The 23,050-nt window shown below is 32.6% G+C and overlaps 1 protein-coding gene across 1 annotated transcript in view; it reads right to left on the bottom strand.

The window, feature by feature from the left end:
* Positions 1-22,542, bottom strand: part of LOC118200431 (microtubule-associated protein Jupiter-like) — a 65,467-nt gene extending 42,925 nt beyond the window's left edge. Inside the window, exon 1 of the mRNA XM_035372402.2 lies at positions 22,329-22,542. Within this exon, the coding sequence (XP_035228293.1) occupies positions 22,329-22,387 (59 nt within the window). The 5' untranslated portion in view covers positions 22,388-22,542. The remainder of the gene's footprint in view (positions 1-22,328) is intronic.
* Between the last annotated feature and the right edge of the window lie 508 nt (positions 22,543-23,050).

The raw sequence follows: 23,050 nt of genomic DNA, 5'->3' as shown, positions 1-23,050 counted from the left end.
AACGATATACGCTATTAAAACGTTTACGTTACTTAAAGGTCAGATTTCTATCCGACTGGATAAGCAACTGGTAGAATGTGAATAAGCATACAATGGCTAAAGTTAAAATTCGTTCTAATACAACGACACAGGGATCATCGATTAACAGCTCCTACTTAAATTCAGCATGTTCGAAAAGAAAATGGCACGATGCAGAAGGTCATTCAACATATCTACCTCCTGACTCAATATTTTAACTTCTTATAATAGTACTAGAACCTAGGATGAGTATGTCTTTAATTAGAACCCTATTCCACTCTGCTCTCCACCTAGTCATTCCAGTTAGTAATTTTAATAATGTTAAATTACTATTGCTATAATTTTATAGAAGAATTCACTCGAGAAATGCATTCAGCAGACTTTATGCGGCTAATTTTAATGTATTTGATAACATCATTTTCTTTTAAAAATTCGTTACTATATTCATTGAACATCGCCACAATCCGACAATATCTACAAGACCATAAGTTTTTCTTAGTACTTCAAAAATAACTAGGCAAGAAATTTGTGTCTTTTTTAAGATCTAAATTTCCGACTCACACATAAGTACAGAAGTATTTGTCCCTCATTTAAGCAATTAAGCAATTTTGATTGCAAAGTGTTGTTAAGCCATAACGAGAGCGACTGGCCAAGATAATACATTTTTTAATTTCTGTACCAATATAGTTAAGAGAATTTAATTTTGAAAGAAGACAAACAAAGCTGTTCATTAATTCAAATTTATGATTTCTATTTCAAGATAGTTTAGGTTACTGGCATATGTTTGATTTTGTTTTGAACGGAACTAAAGTGAATATTTTAACTAACAAGTCTACAAATACATATCATGCAACCAATGGAGACTTTCTTAAATCTTCTTTAACGATGAAGATATAATATCGATTTCAGTCACACAGATAATAGTTATGACTAATTATGTGCTTGTCTAAATTCATGACTGCCATTAATATTAATAATATACAATCATAATTTTAATTGTAGATGTTACATTGATGTATATTATTTGAGAATTACTATTATTCTAGGAAGCAATTCATTACATTGGAATTACCTGAAGCAAATATCAAACTAAAATTTAATATTTGGCTGTCAGTGTGTCTGAACTGCAAAATGTAACCAACAGAAGTTTCTTGCAAATACTTCAGATAGAAAATTAATATAAATTTGAATTTTTCCTTTGTGTTACTATTATTATTGCTTATATATGTTTTGATAAATATCAGTAAGTGAAATTAAAAATGTACTATTATTACTATTATTAGATTTCGTTCTGTTAAAATTTTTTAAAAGTTTGTTAAAAAAACTGTACAGATCCTTCAGCTGCTTTCAGATCGAGCATTCGGCCCGGATGCAGCTTGAGACCACAGATGGCAGCTTTAAACAAGTGAAAATAGTAAAATCACTAGATAATGAACTACTACTTTGTTTTTATAGCTATACGGAAATGTAAAATCTTCAAATCAAAGATTTATATAATTTTTTCCCCTAACCACAAAAGATTTTACTTTCCCAAGACGTCATACTTCATGCAACAAAACCTTTCTTTCTTTGACTACAAAGCAAACTCTTTAAAACATTTGTCTTCTTCACTACCGCTTAGTCATACAAATTTGCTCGAAATTCTTTCCTCAATGCAGCGTTTCTTATGCAAACAATCAATTTTCAGTCCCTTCCACTACAAATATAAGGTCTTTGGCCTCTGGCTTATCACACCGGGGAAGAATATGGCAGCCGCAGGAGGCAGAATTCTCCTTAGAATTCTGATAAACAGCTGAGCGTTGCTGTGTTTTTATAAACTTGACCTCTATGTAACAATCTTGAGGTTCTTAAGTTCGAAATCAGTTATTTTTGCGAGTAACAACTCTGAAGCCTGGTTGTATTTGTAGGATGAAATGTGGTTGTGTCTACAGAATTCGAATTAAGTTACTTAGGATTCTTTCGAAGCTCGTTAAACCGGAAGGAGCACTTCTGCCAACAGTAAAATGCAAGTAATGAAGAAGAATCTTAAGGAATGCCATTTTTTTTTTGGGGGGGGGGGCTATAAAACAGCCTCTCTCTCTTTTTTTTTTTTTTTTCTTTTTTCTTTTTTCTTTTTTTTTAAATGATAAAATAAATAAGGATTACAGTTTCCGTTTAATAAGAAGGTGAAGGTCAGAGTTGTTACTCTGTAGTTTACTTTTTATTCCAGATTACATCAAATTTTGTGTTCCTGTTCTATTCAAACAGTACATAATTTAGGATGCTTTACGCCCATTTGTTATTGTATTTCTAGAACAAGAGTAGCCTGCGATACCTCTGCCAATCTTTATTTGATCAGTTAAGTGCTGGAAAACCTCATGACGCTCCTTCTGAGGACGCATGCCATCAAAATGCTTCTGCAAATTACGGGCGGAATCACAAATTATTTTACAGGAAGGAATGTGTTTTTTAAGGTGTGGTGTATGAATATATTGCGGAAGTAAGAGAATTATCACCAAGAAAAATCGGTGCGTTTTGCATTTTTGTATATATACCCATTCAGCCTTCTTTCTTTTTATCTTGAGGTTATGTGTGATTCCACCCAATAAATTTTAATTGCTGACTCTTCCATCATTATAGGTAAACATTACAATTAATAAAAATATTTTAATTTTAGAATCAACGGTAAAAGTGTCCAATCTGACGTCCATGTGAAATTTAGGAATTCGTTTGCAAGTATGCCATGAATCATAAGGAACCCCTTGAGACAAAACGAGTGCTGAAAAGAATTGTCGTGATTGCGCCATTGCGTACATAAGCATAAACCGTTATCTCTGAGATTCCTCCAACAAGATACCATTACGAAGCTATCGAGTTGAAATTTAACTCATGATAGCGCTCGTAACAACGAAATTTTATCATTTCCCTAACCTTCCTTATAATCGTGTTCGATTACGGTTAAATTGTAAAAGCCCTCTGTCGAAATGCAATAAAATAATGTGCGAATGCTGGTTTAAAAAAATAAAACAATGGTTCTACAACTTACGGAAAATTTTGTTTTGTACTGGACGGAAAAGTATTGGTATTGCCGATGCATTTACTGACTACAGAACTAGCATTTATTGTACACTAATTTCTAAACTGCATTATTATAAAACATCTTCGATTACTTAAAGAAAAAGAAAATAACATTCCTTTCTTCCAAAAATCATCCCTCAAATTATCATATATTTAAATGTGTGTATTTTCTTCAGTACTGTTGGAAGACTTTCCAGAAAATTCCCGTCGTTTGAAGTTTTACTTTAATAATCCCAAGCACAGAATATTTAAATATCGCTTTCTTTATGGTTTTGCCTCAAAACTTAATAATATCAAAATTTATTTTGGAATAATAGCAATAGTTTAATGTATGCAATATTCAAATTCATGCAATATTCAAATTCAGAAATAGTTTAATGTATGCACAATTCAGACAAGCTCTGAATTTGAATATTAATTACATAAATGTTACATTTTGCATAATTAACTGATAAAGTTACAATTCGAATAACAAAATGGCTGACAAATGTACGCACATACACATAAAAAGACAAATGAAAACTCCCTGAAATTTTGCAGTGTAACCTGAAGTTTTGTATATATGGGAATTTTGCTATGTATTTTGTAAGCATGTACCGCTTGAGAAGAAATTTTGAGATCATTATTAAATATGCAGAATTAACAGTAAATTCAGCCCTCCAGTTTTTCATCAAAACCAACTTCAATACTATCAGAATCATCAAGGTAAATTCATCTTAGGCATCAACTTGATATCCATATGATTAAATTTCATCAAGTTCTTTTATACTTTAAGCCAGTTTTATTCCCTCCAACTGTAAAAACAAATTTACTATTTTAACGTGATGTTCAAGCTTAACAAAAGCCCCAAACTGCTAAGCCAGACGTATATGAGAACTTTAATCATTATGCAAATGCTATATCAAAATGACACGTATCCTGATACTTGCACTATGCAAAAATGAAAACGGGATTCTTTTGTTGCACCCCACAATTATCTTCACTCCCCAAATCAGCAATTTCGTGAGGGAGGATTATATCCTGTTCCGTCCTATTCATGGTCGTAACGTTGGCGTTACTCGTCAAGGACGGTGATGGTCACAAATGTTTTGTATGACGCAAACTTTTATTCGATATATTGTTTTAGAATATGGCAAGGCTAACGACGATTTTCTTTAACCTTTGAAAATGAAGTTATTGATAACTAAGTTCCATTCAGCATGACTTAATGATACCCCAACGCACTTCGATGGTTTTGAAGGCAACAATAAATGCAGTCAGTGGTCAAGGAAATCAAGGGACTAATACAAAATCAGCACGTTTTGAAGCTAATGTTTTGACTTAAAATGATAGACCAAAGATCATTCTTTAGATATTCAGAAGCAATTGCATAATTATTAAACAGTTCCAATATTTTAATAACAAATTAAATGACAGTTATTTATGAAAATTAAAATATACTATTAATAGCTAAACACATATATGGCCACATTTCAGCGTAATAACACGGAAAATTTGAAATATAGGAATCTACCGATTTGTGAGACGATGTTAGGAAGAAAGAAAATGCAATCGGTTAACAAAGCCGATTCATACTCCGAGCAAAACTACATGCAATAAAGTTCGGATTTGTAAATAAGAACAATATCTGAGAAGCGCAATAATACGAGATATGCCTTTTCTTATTATTATTTTTTTTATTAATGTTCGCGTATAGTCAAGGAGTGCGAAAAAGGATTGCAGTAAATCAAGTCTGTGCCCATCTAATCCCATAAGTATTGTAGCAATCTCACTGGGCTCGCAGAAAGACATGCGTTTTGAGAGCCTGTAAATCGCAATTATGAACCAAAATATCTCAGAAATGTCAGCCTACTAATCAGCCGTTCGATTTTAGCCGATAGTAACCACAGTCCTTTCAACTCCCCACCGAGAGATGGCGTCATCACCATCATGATAACTAATATAAAAGAATCATTGCAATAGCTTTAATGATTATATTATGTAGAATCTGGATATAATTAACTTTTAATTTTTTATGTTTAGATTTTTTATCATTAACGGTTTCAGAAAAGCTGAACTGCCATTTTTTATCTCACTGAAAAGTTCTTGCTACCGCCTATGTTTGACAGTCCTCTTTTGAGAAGTAAAATGCTCTTTAATTTTTCAGTCATAACCTTTACTTGGTTTACGTATTATAATTTAAGAATTTTTTTTATATTAAGCAGATGGTATTAAGAATTAGACTCAATCCCGAATGACGGATTGATTCTGGGGTCATTCGAGTCCACGGTTAATTCCAGTACAGTTAAATAAAAACAGTAAAGTGGAATAATTCATATTATAATTAACAGAAAAACAAAATTAACAGTTATTTGTAATTTTAAGCAATTTAAACTGTAGAATAAGTTCATTTGGTTACATAACTTAAATGAATATTCAGAACACTTAATTTTTCGCATAAAAAATTTTAGGACATTTTTTTTTTTTTGGGGGGGGGGGTTAGTAAGTAATTCGCAACCGGGTTAATCCGATTCACACAACCTAGGAGCTGACTGCACATCTTTGATAACCTTTTACGTTTGTGGACCAGAGCTTACTTCAATCGTAAACGCCATGTAAGGATTAGAAGACAACGTGCATTATAAATGCGATATAGTTTTATTATCCCATTTACTTAGACAGGAAGCAAATATTTTACGACGACTTTTCTAAGCAACCCACCCAAAAGACAGCCATTCTACGAGAAGTGAATTTCTTAAGATATCACCTCCTTACATGATACAGATGCGGGGCGCCTATATATCCTGAAAAGCCATTATAAAATAAGTCAGAAGGTGCAGGAAAGAGGTGTGTGGAATCTTGCCAAACGACAAAAGAGAAAAAATGTCGTCTATAGAATCTGATTTATACCCTTCAAATAAAGCTAGAGGGTAATGGGCCCATATCTTTTCGAGATGAGAGTTGGATGTAGACCTACCCGCAAGGAAAGGGGCCTTCGAAAGGCCTTAAAAAAGGTCCCACAAGAATCCTGCCGGTGTAATCGAGTTCCAAACGACCACTTCTTCGAGATTAGACGACGATACAGAGCTTGATCTTTGACTTTCGCGACATAATAATCATATTCTTATCTCCTTATCACCCAGTAGGATTGGATTACGAGCAAGAGAAGTTGACATCCGCGGGCTGTCAGGCAGCGCTCATGGTGACAAGCATCACGTAGTGCTGAAGGGTGGAATGAAGCGTTAAGTACCCAGTGGCACTATCAAACGAGAAGAGTGCAAATTATATCTTTCGAATTAATCTGCATTTGTGTGGCCACTTAAAGTGAGATAGGCATGTCATTTCTCGAACCATTTGCTTCGATTTGTAAATAAATGGAAACAGACAAACATATTGCAATGTTTAATGCGTGGCTAGCTCATTTAACAGAAAATGTGTGTTGGGGCAAGGACATTCATCGTGAGCTGTACAGTCAAAAGACGAGATCCTCTGGGACAGCTAAAATCAAACCAAAGATCACACAAAGAAGAATATAAAATATGCCACAATCCTGAATAATATAATTTAAACACTTGGTCTCTTAGAAACCACAAACTGCGAAAAATTTTAAAATATTCTATTTCGGTTTGGGAACTAGCTGGACGTGTTAACTGTTTATACTGTAACAGCAAGCACATGGAATCTAACAATTCATTATATTCTTCACGAAGAAACCGGAAAGTGGCACGAAACCCAGTTGGCCAGATACAAGTGGTAACAAATTATCACCTATCACATTTTAATTCGGGAGCCATTGTGAAGGCTATTAGGTTTCTCGTTGCCCGTAATCAACTGCATTTGCGAGGTTCGAACCAAAGATCGTACACAAGCTAAGAAAGTGAACATATATCAGTATTCTTATTCCATATTCTACGTAAATTTATCCCGCGTATTAATTACTATACTGAATTTCCGATTATTTGTATATTAACCAGTCGTGTAGCTTGTATCGTCCTTTTTTGAGCATGCAAGCAACTATGTTCGTCCTCCAAAAATGGTTCTTGAAGGACATTAAAAAGCTTGGCAATTTTGGGAAGAAACACATGATTTTTGATGAAACGAGCCTCACATCTAAAGTTTGGAATTCTAAAGATTCATTTTAATTCCCTTTGATCTTTCGCATAAAAAATGCTCGAATAAAAGATTATGCGGATGAACAGGAGACAACAATGTGTTTTTATTGAAATTATTTCTGATGTTCAAAGTTTTTTAAATATCTTTGAAAAAAATATAAACGAGAGGCTGCAAAAAGATCAGAACACTAGGCTGCAGGATTTTATCATAACATAATATTCCGAATTGGTGATTCAAAATAATCATTGTAGGAAGGGGAAAAAGATGATGAAGATTATGGTTAAAGAGTAACTACGATTGGAATGTGTCGACAAGTAGTTAAACTATATGGGTTAAAAACTCGAATTCGAATTTAATGACGTTACAGCTTCAGGCAGCTTTCATCGGATTGTCCGAAAGGATCTAAACATGACTTGCAAAAGTAGGACTTTAACACACTTTTCTTGACTGAAAATGACGCAAGTTATTTAAATTAAGCCACTTTTCTCTTAAGTGTGATTTCTATGAATAATATACAGCAGATGCGATAGAAAATTAAAGCGCTATATCTGCTACTTAAACGCACTTTTTATTACATTATTAAAGAATTTAATTGAAAGTAAAAAAGTATTCAACAGATCATTCCAAATTCGAGATCGTTACTTTAAATGAGATGGAGAAAAACAGTAGCTATTTCGAATTCAATAAACTTAAATCTGTTGAGATTGGCCGTATCTAACTCAAAATCGGACGGTTCAGTGATAATCTATATAAATAAATGCTACACACAGTTTAAAAAAGAATCCATTAGAAATATCACCAATTTAACGCAGAATGTAATAGCAACAATATAGTAATAATCATTCTAATTTACACATAAAACATAAATCAAAATAATGTTGTTTTTTACTACTGCCACTTAGCCGTTGATCTAAACAGAAAGCACTTTTACCATTTGTTGCGTTGCCACACAGTATCTCTTCAGATCGGAACATAAGAGACCAATTAACAGTTCCATAATTCTATTCCTATTTATTTTTACATTTGAAACACTTTATCTACAAATTTAAACATTTTTGCAGTGCAGTACAATTCAATATACGGCAAAACACTGCATAATAAATGAAACTCTCCACAGGATTCTGTTTCAGTAATCTTGTCATTTTATTCAGAGTTGCTCGCAAACAGTTTGTACTTTGTAAGTGAAAATCATTAACAAACAAACAGACCAAGATATACATTTCCACACATGCTGATTTAATCAGATATATCCGAAAACGTACATTTGCGATCATAGAGGTTAAGAGCTTGGTCATAATTACAAGCAGGGCGATTTTCTTAGAAAATAAATCAAGCTCAACCAAAGTTAAATAGGCATAATAGAAATTAATCAAGGATAAATTCCGACAGCCTGAGTATTAGCTAACAGCGAGGACTGGAAGCATTAGCAAAAAAAGTTAACACGTAACTGACTGTGAAAGCCGAATATGAGTCAGACGAATTAGCTTTCAGTATACTATAGCATCTAAAATAATTAACTTTACCACTGGATGTGACTGCCTATTAGGGAAAAAATAAGATACATCATTTGATCTCGTTGAGCTAAAATGACAGCATAATTAACTAGAATAAATTAACTTTTTGAATAAATTATTTCCTCGTAGATATTACGAGATTTCCTTATAACAAGATAAATGATTCATGCTCCTATTTATGAAAAGTTAAAGAAATATTGACTTTTAAGAATCATAAATAATACATAAAATGAATTTATGACCAGGTAATTTAAAATTACGCTCATGTTCCTTTATTTTTCACAAATTCAACAACAATAAAAACAAAAGACTGTTTATACGAACAAAAACATAGTTCAGAACGAAGTATAAAAATCAAGTTTAAGCAAACTTTCCATTCACGACTGAAAAAAATGAAAATTATATGTAATATTTTCTTATCAAATAAAAAACTAATATAAGGAATAAAGAAATATTTTATATATATTTACATATGTCTTTTTAAATACCTGCGGACTTGATGTTTAGAATTAGAAATAAACGATAACTTCAACTACAATTCGGGTTTTTTTCCCAACATTTGCAGGATTCTAATATCCAAATTTCTTTCTTCACTATATGGCGCTAATTCTCTCCTTATTTATTTGCCCTGTTTGCTCTGCATCCGCTGAAAAAGAGCCTACGACAGTTCATTCTCAAAATCGATAGAGAATCATTGTAAATCGTATTTATTACGTCAACTTAGAGGTCTACTTCCTCAGGTATAATTTTACCCTTTACCGTGTATTTGCAATACACAGTAATTTATATTTATTGCAGCTTTCACAGATTTAAATAAAAAGTCAATGTTTTTATACGTTCTAATGCCTTTCGCTTACTGGCCTTTTTCAATGGATCCTTTTTAACTATCGTTACTATAAATGATAACAAATAGTGAATTTTTATAAAAAGATGGTAACCGACTTCAACTCTACGTTACAAATTCGGAACATAAATACGATGGGAGGGTATTATCATGCTCGATCTATAACGCTTTTCGAACAGAAAAACGAGAAAAATCCAACTGCGTCCTTGCTGAGATTCGAAAGATGGATGTTTCAACTGCAACCTGGATATGCTTACCCCTAACATCCCCGACAGTATACATACAGTACTTTTTTACATTCTCCATCATTAAAGGTCGACTGGAGAGGGGTGCGAGACCAAGTGGACCACATCTAGGTCGCGAGGAATTACCGTCCACCACATTTTAGTTCAGCGACTCTATAGAGAACATAAAGTTCTTCAAAGCGAGAAACATTAAAAATCCAACTCAGCTCTTGCCGCGATACGAACCACGAATCTTGAAATTGCTAGATGCGCCTGCTAATTACTTACAGAATAAGACAGCGCACGGGGGAGGGATGTGATAATTCCTTACTTTCAATAGTCTTAAATTTTGCCATTTCTTTCTGTACTCATCTGATTAAAAAAAAAGTTTGCATTACTATACTAAGCAATTCGAAGAACAGGTTATCACTTTTAGAAAGAGCAATAGGTTTCAGTCTTTAAAATATAACCTTTAAATGCCTAGACTGGTGACTAGTACTGACTTCAAAGAATAGCATAAGTAAATTCAAGTAATCGCGTTGTTTTATAACATGTCATAACTATCGAGTAAAAGCGTTAGGGACTAAATGGATAAAGCGAGAAAGAAAATAACAATGCAATAAAGGTACCAGCTCAAAATGACAAATCTTTTTCTTTGACGTGAAAAATGGAATATGTTGTATGGATGAGTAACTGAGATATTATGGGAGTTTAATGATGTGATTAGCGGAGTTGCGTGCTATCCAGATTACGGCTTAAAGTGATTTCATTGTTTCTAATACGTTACTAATACGGCTTAATATTTTACAATAATTTCATTTTAAATCTCCAGCATTCAACTGAAAGATGAAAGCTGTTTTAAGTCCTTTGAATGATTAAACCCGTTATTCTTCCAAGCTTAAACCGGTTACAAGAAATAAATAGTACTTACGTAGGATGAGGCAGATAACGGGATGACCTCGAAAATGATCAGCAGTTAACACGCCCGCGACATTCAATCACACGGGCAAACCGGCTACTGGTAGGATAATCCTTACAAAAACCTTAAATGTTGCTTTAAGTACTCTTGAGTAGACAATGAACAATTATACCCTTCTTTCTGATCACAGGATAATCTATTATAGTCAATGGGTTTTAGGCATAAAAATTTGAGATATAATAGCAGACAATGGATCTCATGATTTCAGAAATTCGACAAAGTATTATACTCCTTTTTCAAGATGGTTTTATCCTTAGAATAATAAAAATTTGCTTAAAACGAATGAACAGGTTAATCATTCCCAAAACTGAAAATGTGTTTACGCTTGACTGAAGGAAGTTAAAAAATGTATACATATTTTGTTTACGTACATAATTGGATTTTTATTAGCAAGTTCCATAGCACTGAGAAAAGCAGTCCCGATCTTTCGCTTACCAGCCATGCAATTACTAAACTTGCAGAACCTCATCCATAGTCTCATACTTGATCATATAAAAGTCCTAGGAAGATTTACGAGGGAAAATAAAATTGGAGGTTTATGTACCAGAACATTAGAATCTCAAAATAAACAAATAATGTTAACGAAATGGTTCCAATCAAGTGGACCAATAAAAGGTTCCCTCACACGGTTAGCTTATTAGAAAAAGGGAGTATTTGCGAAAAACAATATACTAAATCGCAATGAGACAAGATAAGTCTCTACTAATACATGTAGTCCGTCCGGACAACAGACAGCATTCAGACTTTCATTAACATGTTATCTGCATTGAATCTTAGCAAATTATATTGGTAACATTTTGTCAGTGACTGAGAAAGGCATTTTTTCTTCTTCCATAACTATTCAGCAATTGTTTGTGCTTTGGCAGAACAGCTACATGGCACCACAAAGATAACGAATTCGTTCCACAATTAGCTTGCAACAAAGGTTGATAAATGAATGTATTCTTAGAATAAAATCTACTTCAAAATATAAGTTTCTTTTGCTACTAAGCTTTAGTATTCATGGGGAAAAAACGAGAGTACTGATTTTGTATAAGAATCTAAATGAAATAATATCTTTTCCTTTATAATAACTTCTGACATCCTCCAATCGAACTATCAACAATAAATTTCAAATTCAACAATTTACTGAAAAGTAGAAAAAGTATCTCGTCAAGATGACATAAAACCCATATTAGCAAAGAAATCCATGTAGAACAGAGATTAAAAGGATAATTCTTGCATTAAATGAATGTCTACACACAAGGTACTTCAACATATTCCTTCTCGACGGCTAACTCTTTCAAGAATTACTAAACACTGCAGAATTCTCACGACAGAACTGTATTCACTTCAAGGTTACTTTAATAGTAGTCCCATAATTCATCAATAACTGGCAAAATTGGTTTCGATTATCGATGAACGATGAACGATGGAAGCCTTTGTCTGGAATTGCTTTCAATAAAGATCAATGATAAATCAATACATCATTCAAACTGAAATAAAGGCTAAACAAAAACAGGGTTCCTCATGTATTAATGTTTAATTAGTATCGTAATTCATCGAATCAGATTCCCAAATGAGTACTTTAAAGTTATTTTGTAATTACTATGGAGAAATTCTTAGCAGCATCTTTCCCATAGTTGACTAGCTCATTTAAAACATTGGAAATAACTACAGGACGAGTTGTATCTCATGGGCCGGCAACATTTTCTCACCCTACTTATTTCGCTTATCTCATTCTTTAATCCTGTGAATGTAATAATGTCTTAAAAACAGCATAACAAACTGGCCACTGACACACGAAAACCCATCTTCGCATAAAAAAGGCAAAGAAACAACACAATTACTGGAATGCATAATTTCGATGCAAGAACTTGGAAAAAAAAAAAAAAAAAAGAGCAAAGAAAAAAATGTAACAGATACGCATAGTCTTCCGAAGCACTTCGTGAAGAAACCATTAGAAATGCTCTAATAAATATGCATAGACTAAAGGGAAAAAAATCCAAGAAGCACATTGCTGGTTCGTAATAATCACCAACTGTTTATTCCATACTAAAGTCTTCTTCCACCTGTACGGGAGACATAAACATACAAGTAGTGAATAACACTAGAATGAACTTACATTCATTCTTTAGCGTCAGAAAGTAGGGAGGGAAGAACACTGAAGAAAACAACAAGTATGAATGAATGGAAGCAAATAGAGAAAGAGTGAAAAAAAATGGCGTGACATGGAAATTATTATATTTTGTTCCCTTTTCCCTTGTTAATGGAAGTGCTACACAATGCGAGATTAAGCTGGTAGGATTAACACGTAAGGTTAAGGCGGAAATGTGGAGAGTTCGAACAAAGAACGAGGTGTCAGAAGGAAAGTGCGACAGGAAAAAAGTAACATGTCTTTAGGAATATATGATAGATATTTTAATGTACCATGGATTATTCTGTGACCTTGCAGCAAATGACTGAAGGTAATTAGTTCATTACGAAAGCCTGCAAGAATAAGCTGTCACCAAACCGATACATGCTTGAAGTTTTTTACAAAAATACATCCATGACGTTCCAAGAATAAGAATGGTTTAAGGCTTCGTATCTACGTATGTAAAAGTGCTTCAAGAATTTTTAATTCTGGGTACCTTCATATATCGAAATTTTTTCATGCTGCCACAGAGGCCTAACAGTTACAGAACGCAACTGATGCCATTCGGTTGGTTAAATTTAAAAAATAAATAAATAAATGAAATACGTAATTTAAACTGGGAAAATTAAAAAAAAATCAAATAATAATGACAGTCGCAAAGCAAACTGAACAATCACACCATTGGACAAATGAATTGCAATTAGTAATTCGTTTGTTTTCTTCTTTCATTCACAGCTTTCGAAATCTTGAAAATTGAATTGGACATAGCCGGTTTGTTTTCTGCTTCACGAAAGACTTCTTAATGATAATTGCTTTTTATTACTGCAATCGCCAAAACACCAGCTTTTGCATAAAAAATGACGTCGCAGATGGGTTATTCATTTTATAATAATAGGGCCCACCAGCGGCCGAGCGGTAAAGTCGCTGAACACTGGTAGTTCGGTCCGAGGTACGAATCCCGCGAATGGGCGTTTTCGTGGTTTTCCCCATGTGTAACGTGTATACGAGCCAGTTTCCCTTAGAAAGTCCTCCACGAAAGCATCCCTCCCCTTAGGCAGATAGCCCTCGAGGCTTTGCCATAATCACCCACACACACACACACATTTTATAATAATACCCAGAAGTTAGTTAGTATCCCTGCTGCCGAATTTTGTCTTCAGTGTATTATCACAACATACCTAATATGATTTCCTACCAAAGATGTAAAAGTTATTTCATAAGATTCTAAAATCACGTAGACTACCCTTTCTATGAAAGTATGGTATATTTCGTGGCATCCCTGTAAAATGCGTTCGATTATTCGATACGTCTGGAAACCACTATCTTAGATATTGATCTTAAACATGTTCATCTTCAGAAACTTTTCATCCGGAAATACATGCATAGTAAGTGTATTAAAAGAAAAATTAAAGAAATCTGTAGCTTTTTTTTCTAATACGCTGTATATGATAGTATAGGTATCTGTTCGGAAGAATTTATTTTTCGTCATCCGTCATCAACAGATGAATGAACAAATTCTATCAATTATAGTACAATGAAGCGATGAGTCACTGTATCAATACAAGACAGAAAGTAACTATTTAACGGATGGGTTACGTTATATGGCATTATGTAAATGGCATTAAGTTTCTGATGTCAGTAGTAATTGCAGCATTACATATTGTTTACAAACTGACGTACAGTTTTCATTAATTATATTGTCATAAGCCTGATTGGAAGGTCAGGGAAAAAATGGTGGACAAGTAATTAAAATATCACATTAATTTTCTAGAATTTTTTAACTGAAGATTATACAAGATCTCTAAAATGAATCGTGGGATTTCATGAAATCTCTGCCAAATTTTATGAAATCGCTCGATTGAGGATATTTTTATTTTATTCAGTCAATCAAAAAGAGGAAGCTTTTTCAAAAGCAAGGTTTACAGTCAAGAAAATGATAATCTTAACTACCTAAAAGAGAGAATAATACAAGCAATTGCAAGCAAATGCAACAGATGTCCCTATCAGAGTGCGGCTGATATCTGTCATTCCGTTAAATGGAGCAGATATTCAAAATTATTAATTTTTCTCGATATTTTTTTTAAAGACTGAATTAAATGAAGTACCTTTGAATCTATTTAGCACAATACGAGTACATACTTCGTATTATGAAAACCTACCATTCTCGAAGACCCTGTAACGGTACTTAAAAAATTGGATCTCTAAAATTAATGAATTATTCAGTGAAGTTTGCAAAATTTCCCACATGAATTATACAATATAATTTTGATATTAGCACCTATATAATTTTGAAACTGCTCTCCATAAAAATGTTTCGCACACAAATATCTAGATATCATGCTTTGTTGTACATAAAATAATAATTTAATTGATTTAGTTTCGGCAAAACAGCACAGTATACATTTTCTTCTTGGTGAACATAGACTCCATGTCACTTCCTTAAAAACGCAGAGAAATTTTCTATATGTCGAATGTCAAACTAAGTTGAATTTTGACTTAGTTTATATTCAGAATAACATAATTCTTCTTCATATACAAAATGATAACTTACGTATGACAAAATGAGTACGACATGTATTTTAATTCCGTATAATGAATGTATAGGATAAATTAATTACAAAAATAAAATTGTTATTACAGCTAATTACTCTTCTGAGATCTTTTTAACAGGTTTTGAAAAAGAAAATTGAATTATAATACATAATTGATAATATGAGAATCACACTATTGATCAATTGTAATTTAGTACAGTTCCTCATCTTCCCAATCTAATGGATAGAAGCGTTTAGTGGTGCACTAATTTAACGTTTCTGTCTCGACTGAAATCGAAGATAGTCAGGCGGCTGAGCAAGAAAAAGACTCGACGGAGGGAGCTTCGTCAGCAACTGCATCGCTAAAGGCGATTGCGAAATGGTAGGTTAAAAGGTACCAATGGATTTCAAGGATTGGGACGTTTGGCGGTTCACATCGAAGAGTCTATAATGCTAGACAAAGAGGGGAGGATGACTCGTGCAATTACCTTCATGGAATTTAAATCATTAATTAAAAATTGTCAACGTAAACTAGTCGGGTTAAAAGAAAATTAAGACAAACAGAATTCCTTCAATGCAGCTGCCTCCAAAATATAAAAATAAATTGTTCCTTTTTAAATAAATAAATTTGTTTAAACCCCTCCACCCGGAATGACATTTCTGTTTATCCAAATTAACTGGGTGATGTGACGTTTCAGGTACTGTGTTCAATTTTAAAAGTAGATGTAAATGCATCAGGCACAGGGTCTCTCTTCATCAAGAAGCAAAATTATCCGCGCCATTTTGCCAAAAAGCAAGACTCTTCGATTAAATTTTATAATAATTAATTACTATTTGTAATAGCTTTTTATTTAGATATAATCTATTTATAATAACCTGTTTATAATAAAATAAGCGTTATTATAACGCACATGACAAGGCATTTCCTTATTTGTATTTAAAATGATGAAACCTTTTCTGGCAACATAATGTCGTGTCACTGTTTGTCGAGCAGCTGCTCCTAAACAGATATTTCATTCTTTACTGTTTTTCGTAAAATATATTTAGATAAATTGTTTTCGGTTCGTTCTTTTTCGTTAAATAATGAAAAAGTATTTTCTTAAGAGCTGGCTGAATCAACCAACTGTTCCACCGTTTCACGTAAGATCAAATTATTATTTGGTTATTATGTCCTTGCAAATATTTTTTTTCGTTTGTTTCTAATATTAATAAGTTTCTAATAATTTTTAATATTAATAAGTAATAAATATCTAATATTCACCAGGGGCATAAATATATGCATAAAAAATTAATGCAGCTGACAAAAATTTAAACGAATTCGCAAATTTTCCTCTAATATCTAACGCATTCTATATTAGAATCGTGTGCGTGGCTAAACTCGATGGAAACATAATCCCATTTTGATTAACGCGCTTCGTTAACTAGGGAAGCAAAAGCACAGCTTGTCGATCTGCTCCAGTTAATTCTAATTAACGCAACGAAACTTTCGTTTCATAGTTGGCAACCGTTTATAATTAAATGATGAATATCATCCAATTTATAAAAAAGCATTAATCTCTTTTAATGATGCAGCGGCAGACGATCTGTCAAATCTCAATGGAAAGCTTGCATTAATTTAAACGAAATATCGTTTAAAATTTACATTTTACGCATACAGTTTTTCATATGTTAAGATTGACATAATGCTTTAAGATAAAAGACTGCGGTTGCGGAAAGTTACATAAGGTATAACAACAAAACTTAAATTTAAAAATGCTTATCGAAAATTTTCCCCGAATTTCTAAATTTTCTATCCATATAAATTAAATTTAAAAAATTTCCATAAATATTTACACAGAAGGCATATGTAGTACATACCTAGTAGACCAAACAGTGGAAATACTAAGTAAGCGATGCCAATTAAATAGTTTACAACTATCATTTCTAATAGGATAATTCTTTTTGATCTACTCGATGATGATGAGCAATGTAGTTTAACAATTAAGATTGTGTCATCAAGTGCATTCGGAATGCGAGATTGTGCACATAAATAAACATAATTAAAAGAAACCTTTCATACAAATGATGGAAGAACCAAACGAGGTCTTCAAGCAGCATTCTAGATGTCCATATAAACAGTTAAACCTTAGTGATTAATGATATAAATGTAACCAGAATTTCGACATCCTGTTTCTTAAATTGCATCTAAGCATTCACATACCGAAACATCCCCCGCCTTGATGACAAACATTCAGAAAGACTACCTGGGCTATGGAAGTATGCAGGCTTGCAGAATTTCAGATATCATCTATCTAGATATGCCTTATATGGAATATTCTAGTTTCTATGAACGGCACAATCAGGTAAATGAAATAGAAACCCATCCTTTCTTACGTTTGATATACCGTGAGCTGAATCAGTCCGAAGGGTTATCTTCGGTAGGATATCTCCAAAGAAAAATCAAAGTTTGGATGCTAGAAAGAGTACATGAGATAGAATCAAACAGTGCTATGATTTTTGAAGTTTAAATTTTTGATGATCTTTCACCATTCCATGTCCTTCATACAAAGGTAAGCGTAATCAGTAGTTTAATACAACCACATACCGAATGTGTAGAATTCCTGACGAACTTTTCTATATGAAAATCGAGTCTTTCTCAGTGGTACTTACTTTTGCTTACTATACATTTAGATGTGGGTTTTGTAGATCCTTACAGTCCTCTTTTTTTTTTTTTTTTTGTTCTGAAGCAATGCAGCCTCTTAGCCCCTTCAGATCTGGCAAAGTACTTCAATTCATATCGTTCTTTCGGTTCGTTCCAATAGTCATACCTTTTACAAATTGCTGGAGTTGAATAATGCTTAAAAATCAAACAACAACTGGTTGCTTACCATCGCAGCCAACAATGTACAGCTAGCAATTTAAGTTCCTAATCAACTTATTTTGTGCGCCATTTGAATCAAATTGCGCATTTACTGGATTTCTAATTGTCGCATATATAATTAAATTAACCCATGTTTCCCAGATACTGTTATCAGCACGATTAAATAAGATCCAACTATTTATTCTTCAAATCTGTTCGTCTTCAAATGAATATATCTGAAAACTATTTCTGAAACATTTAGAATAACTGAAAATCAAAGAAAATGACTTCAAATGAAAGTGACTGTTTTACTAACAGAAAATCAAATCTAACCAAAAGATGAACATCGACCATCTGTTAGGGCAGTATTTCAAGGCCAATCTATCAGTTCAAAAGTTGCACCGAGGGCATTATAAAGTCATTCAACAAACCTGTTCTCGTATTCATCTTTTTATGTGCTCCGAGAGTGGGAGAGAGGCAACTAGAGAAGAAGAAAAAGCGAAAATATGTTTCTGACAGCATTTTTTTTCTTCCTCACCTCCTATTTCTGGATGAGGGAGAAGGGATCGTGTTCTTCCCCTTGCACCAGGTGTTACAGTCAAGGACTGATGATCCCTTGCGGTTCCCACCAAGTTTTTTTGAGATTCTGAAAGACTCAGCTAGCTTTTTTCATCCAGCTCGGCTTGAGAAGTTCTTTACATTCTTCATCGGATTTAGAATTAAAAGCATGTAATTGATAAGAAAATGGGAAACTTACTTAGGAAGTATTACTTATTTATAATTAAGAATAAATTCTGCTTACTATGACAATAATAAGATAACGTTTGATAGGTTTGACATGTTATAAATATAAAATGTGATAACTAAATGTTCTTTTTAATCCACAATCACTGCTGAGGTGGTTTTTCCATAATCTTAAAGAACAGTAAAAACTTGGCAGCACTTAGATTAACCCCACCTGAAAGCAGTTATTTTATATATATGATACAATACGCATGAAAATACGTTCGTAGTAGGAGTGTCGCAGTACCTTAAAACAAAAATCTCAACAATAATTGGTCAAATTCACATTTTTGCACAATATGGAACAATATTGCCACACTAGAAAAAAATTATATCCATAAAATGTAATAATAATTTATTACAGCAACACACAATTCATATGCATACAACTAGACTCCTTAGTAAATCCATGTACAAAAATTTGATGCTAATTGCACTGGTGAGTAACCTTTGCATGAGACTCCGTAACTTAAAAGTGTTAAATGCTTCGCTCCTACTAAAAGGGGGGGGGTACTCCAAAAAACGCGAAATAAAATAAAAATAATAAAAATTGATGTCTACCGATATGAAAACTTCAGCGTTTCTTTAATAAATGCTAGGTCTATGAGTCGCTAGGATCCGGCATCATCGTAATATTCAAGCGAAACTGCAAAAATTCTAGTGAGACTGTCAGATAATTTAAAACTTAAATTTAAATCAAAAGAATAAGATATGCACCTTTTACTTTATGAAAATTTATTCCAGTTCTTTAAATTAATTAAAGGAAATTAATCCTTAAATTAAAGTTGTGATAATCATTTAGATATCGCAAGGAAATGAAAACCACTCATGGAGTACGTTTTAAGTAACTCGAGTCACGAAATCCTGAGAATTTATCACATATTTCATTTATTATAGATCAAAGACATTTGCAAATCATTCGTGTGAGCATTTAAAAATTTATTTTCATGAATGTTTAAAAGTTTCTTCGCATGAATGCTTGAGAATGCAATTCTAGGGCGTAATAATATTACTGTTCATCTTTTTCAAGCGATAATAATAAGCACAAATTAATAACATTTGATTTTCATGATATGCTTTCGCTTGAGATTCTTTATTGCACACAGAACAGGAATCCAAAACAGCGTATGAAGATTATTTGTTACCTTAAAAAACTCAATGGAAGGAAGTCCCATAATTTTGATTTACGGAAAAAAGCTAATTTCATTAAAATTACTCAGGGTCTTTGCCTCTGATGAGCTTAAAAATCACATAAATTACTTTTAAGAACAATTTATTTTTAGAAAATCTTTACTTCCTAAACTAAAAAAAAAAATAAATAAATAAATAAAAAATTAAAAAAAAAATACCGAGATCGATATTTAATTACGACTTATTTGATTAAAACCAGTTTTAGATCAAAATGCAAAGCCGCAGTTTAATATCGCCGTGTTTTCTCATGAGATGAACGTTATGTATAAAATTAAAAGCATTCGCAAACATCACTACAAAAAACGAATAACGGTTGAATAAGAAGTGTAGTCAAACTTAACATTAAAATATTAAATATAGAGCTAATAAATAACGCATAAAATAAAATAATTTTATACAAGTTGTTTGCTCATCATTTTTCATTACAATTTTTTACCCGCTAACAAAAGAAAGACTAATAATTAGAAGATATATTCAACTCTTTTGTTTTGCTTGAAGTAAACTATTTCATTAAAAAGAGCTACTGCAAGATATTTAAATTCTTCGATCTCTTAACGGCAATCACAAACTTTTTCTTTTTCGAAAAGTGAATAGCGTAAAACTGCTGGGTGTATTGCAGTGAAGCTCAAGATCTCAACATTCCGGGACGTATTCCAACACCTAGAATCAATTTTCCTTTCGCTAAATTTCGTTGGTGTAATTCATTAAAAAATATATAATACAGCCCCTACATGTTATTATCTCAAGTACATATATTCGATACAGAAAGATTTTTAAACCAATATTGTTAAAAAAAGTTTCTGCAATTACTGACATTTCATTAGTATTCAACGGAACAGTATTCTTCAAGAGAAACAGCAAGCAATCTAGAATTAAAAGTTCCTAGTGTAGCATCAATTGACATGAGATTAGATTCATTCTAAGAAATCCATGAAGCAGTTTTCCTTTAGGTATGACCATTTTTAATAGTTTTCATTGAAAGTTTTACAATATAAATTCATTATCATACTTTGGTAAAAAATCAAGAATAAAAAAACACGCAAGTAATCCAACTAAATGCTGGCACTTTGTCTTCCTAAATAAAAATTTAGAAAACATATGGAGAACCTTCTTCCAATTACTTAAATAAGAAATGAATTCTAATTATCGACAAAATAATGATGGCATAGTTATTCTTGTCAAAGAAGAATAGCATTAATATGACCTTCTCAGCATTCAAAACCGAAAATTGTTTAAAAAGTATTTTCCTAAATGCAACAGACTAATTCTAAGAAATTAAAGAATAACAGTTATTACTCGTGGATTTTAAACACAAATTTATCATAAATACGCGTAACAAAAATTGCTATTAAATTGTTTTAAATTTCTCAGCATTTTTTCTTTGAATCTGAGAGCAATGAAATAAGTATATCTTTTATAGTATTGGTTTAACTACTTCAGTATTAAAAAACTGTTTTCACTTCAATTCATTTGGTAAAAATGGAAACGCAACGAATATTTAAATGTTTTATTCACTAAATGGCCACCACAGTTCTAACATACAAGAATAAGAATAAAATATTTCATTCCGAAAAATTAACATTAGATAAAAAACCAACATTTCATAAATTTTGAAAACGAAAGTAGCGAATTATTTATTCAACCTTAAATAAAAATAGTAATAACCGTGTTCTTACATCTGCATTTCCAAAACCTGCCGAAGCATTAGGATAATTCTAGAAGTGAATATCCATCAATAAGTGGATGGATATTAACTTCTATCTAGAACTAAAATTTTTAATATAAAATATGATTGGAATAATGCCACTTATTTATAAACGTAGAATTTAATCCACAATAACATAATGTATATAACAGATGTAGAAATTACTCGATCAAGAAAACATTCCTAAAAATCGCAGTACTACAAAAATAAATTATTTTAATGTGAAATGCACAGTGGTAGCATTTAACTTAAATAATTAAAACAAACTGTAATTTATCAGTATATTTTGCCTTTCATATGCAGTTCTTAGTAGTCGTAGAATAATCCAATACGGTCCATTAATGTAATTATTACCCATGTTCGTGTCTCTCATGTCTAAAACATATACAATCCATAATAATCCAATTTTATGCACATAAAAGCACAAAAACCTACCTTTTTCCACGACCTATCTTATCCAGCTCAACATGCCTGAAGTCATAAACGGGAGCCATTTTTTCTTCTCTAAAGTATTAAAATGTTCTCTCGAAATTTCGTTATTCACAGAGAAAAAGTTCGTTTTCACACAGATGCGGTAGAGAAACTGATCAGAAAACCGTTCGGATGGAGCAACTGCAATTCACCACCTGGCCCCAGTTACAATGAGACTCACCCTTAAAAGGGCAACCATTCTTCCGCGTGACGTCACTTCCGTCGCGGTGCCGGACCGCAGTCTGATTGGCTGATGTTCCCGTGCGGCTGCTGTGCTTGGTAAGTCGGCCCAGACGGTTTATCGCAGGGTTGCTGTAGTTCAGTAGGCGATCGAACGCCAATTGCGCCACATTAATCCGCGGATGTAATGAATTAATCGTTGAACCGTTCCCACCTATTCTTTGAAAAATAAGCAAAAGGATAATTTAACTAACGATCATCAGAACTGCACATATTTGGCACAAAATCAAATGAATAACTAGTACACAAATTTTAGGAACTGAATTGTCAAAAAATTTCGATTTCTGAACTATATTCGCATAATTTGCAATTGAAATACATAATTTCAAAATTGAGTATCAAGTTCTTTTTTTTTTTCTAATACCGCCCTCTATAAAGATAAATCTTAAATGATTTTAAAGCTTAAAATCTGGAATAAACAAAATTGCACAAATCACGTAAAATCT

The sequence above is a fragment of the Stegodyphus dumicola genome, chromosome 2 (assembly GCF_044657685.1).
Source record: "Stegodyphus dumicola isolate Sdum_Otavi_A_Nest chromosome 2, ASM4465768v1".
NCBI classification, from domain to species: domain Eukaryota; kingdom Metazoa; phylum Arthropoda; class Arachnida; order Araneae; family Eresidae; genus Stegodyphus; species Stegodyphus dumicola.
Note: the sequence above shows the minus strand (reverse complement) of the source record. Positions and strands in the feature narration are given on the sequence as shown.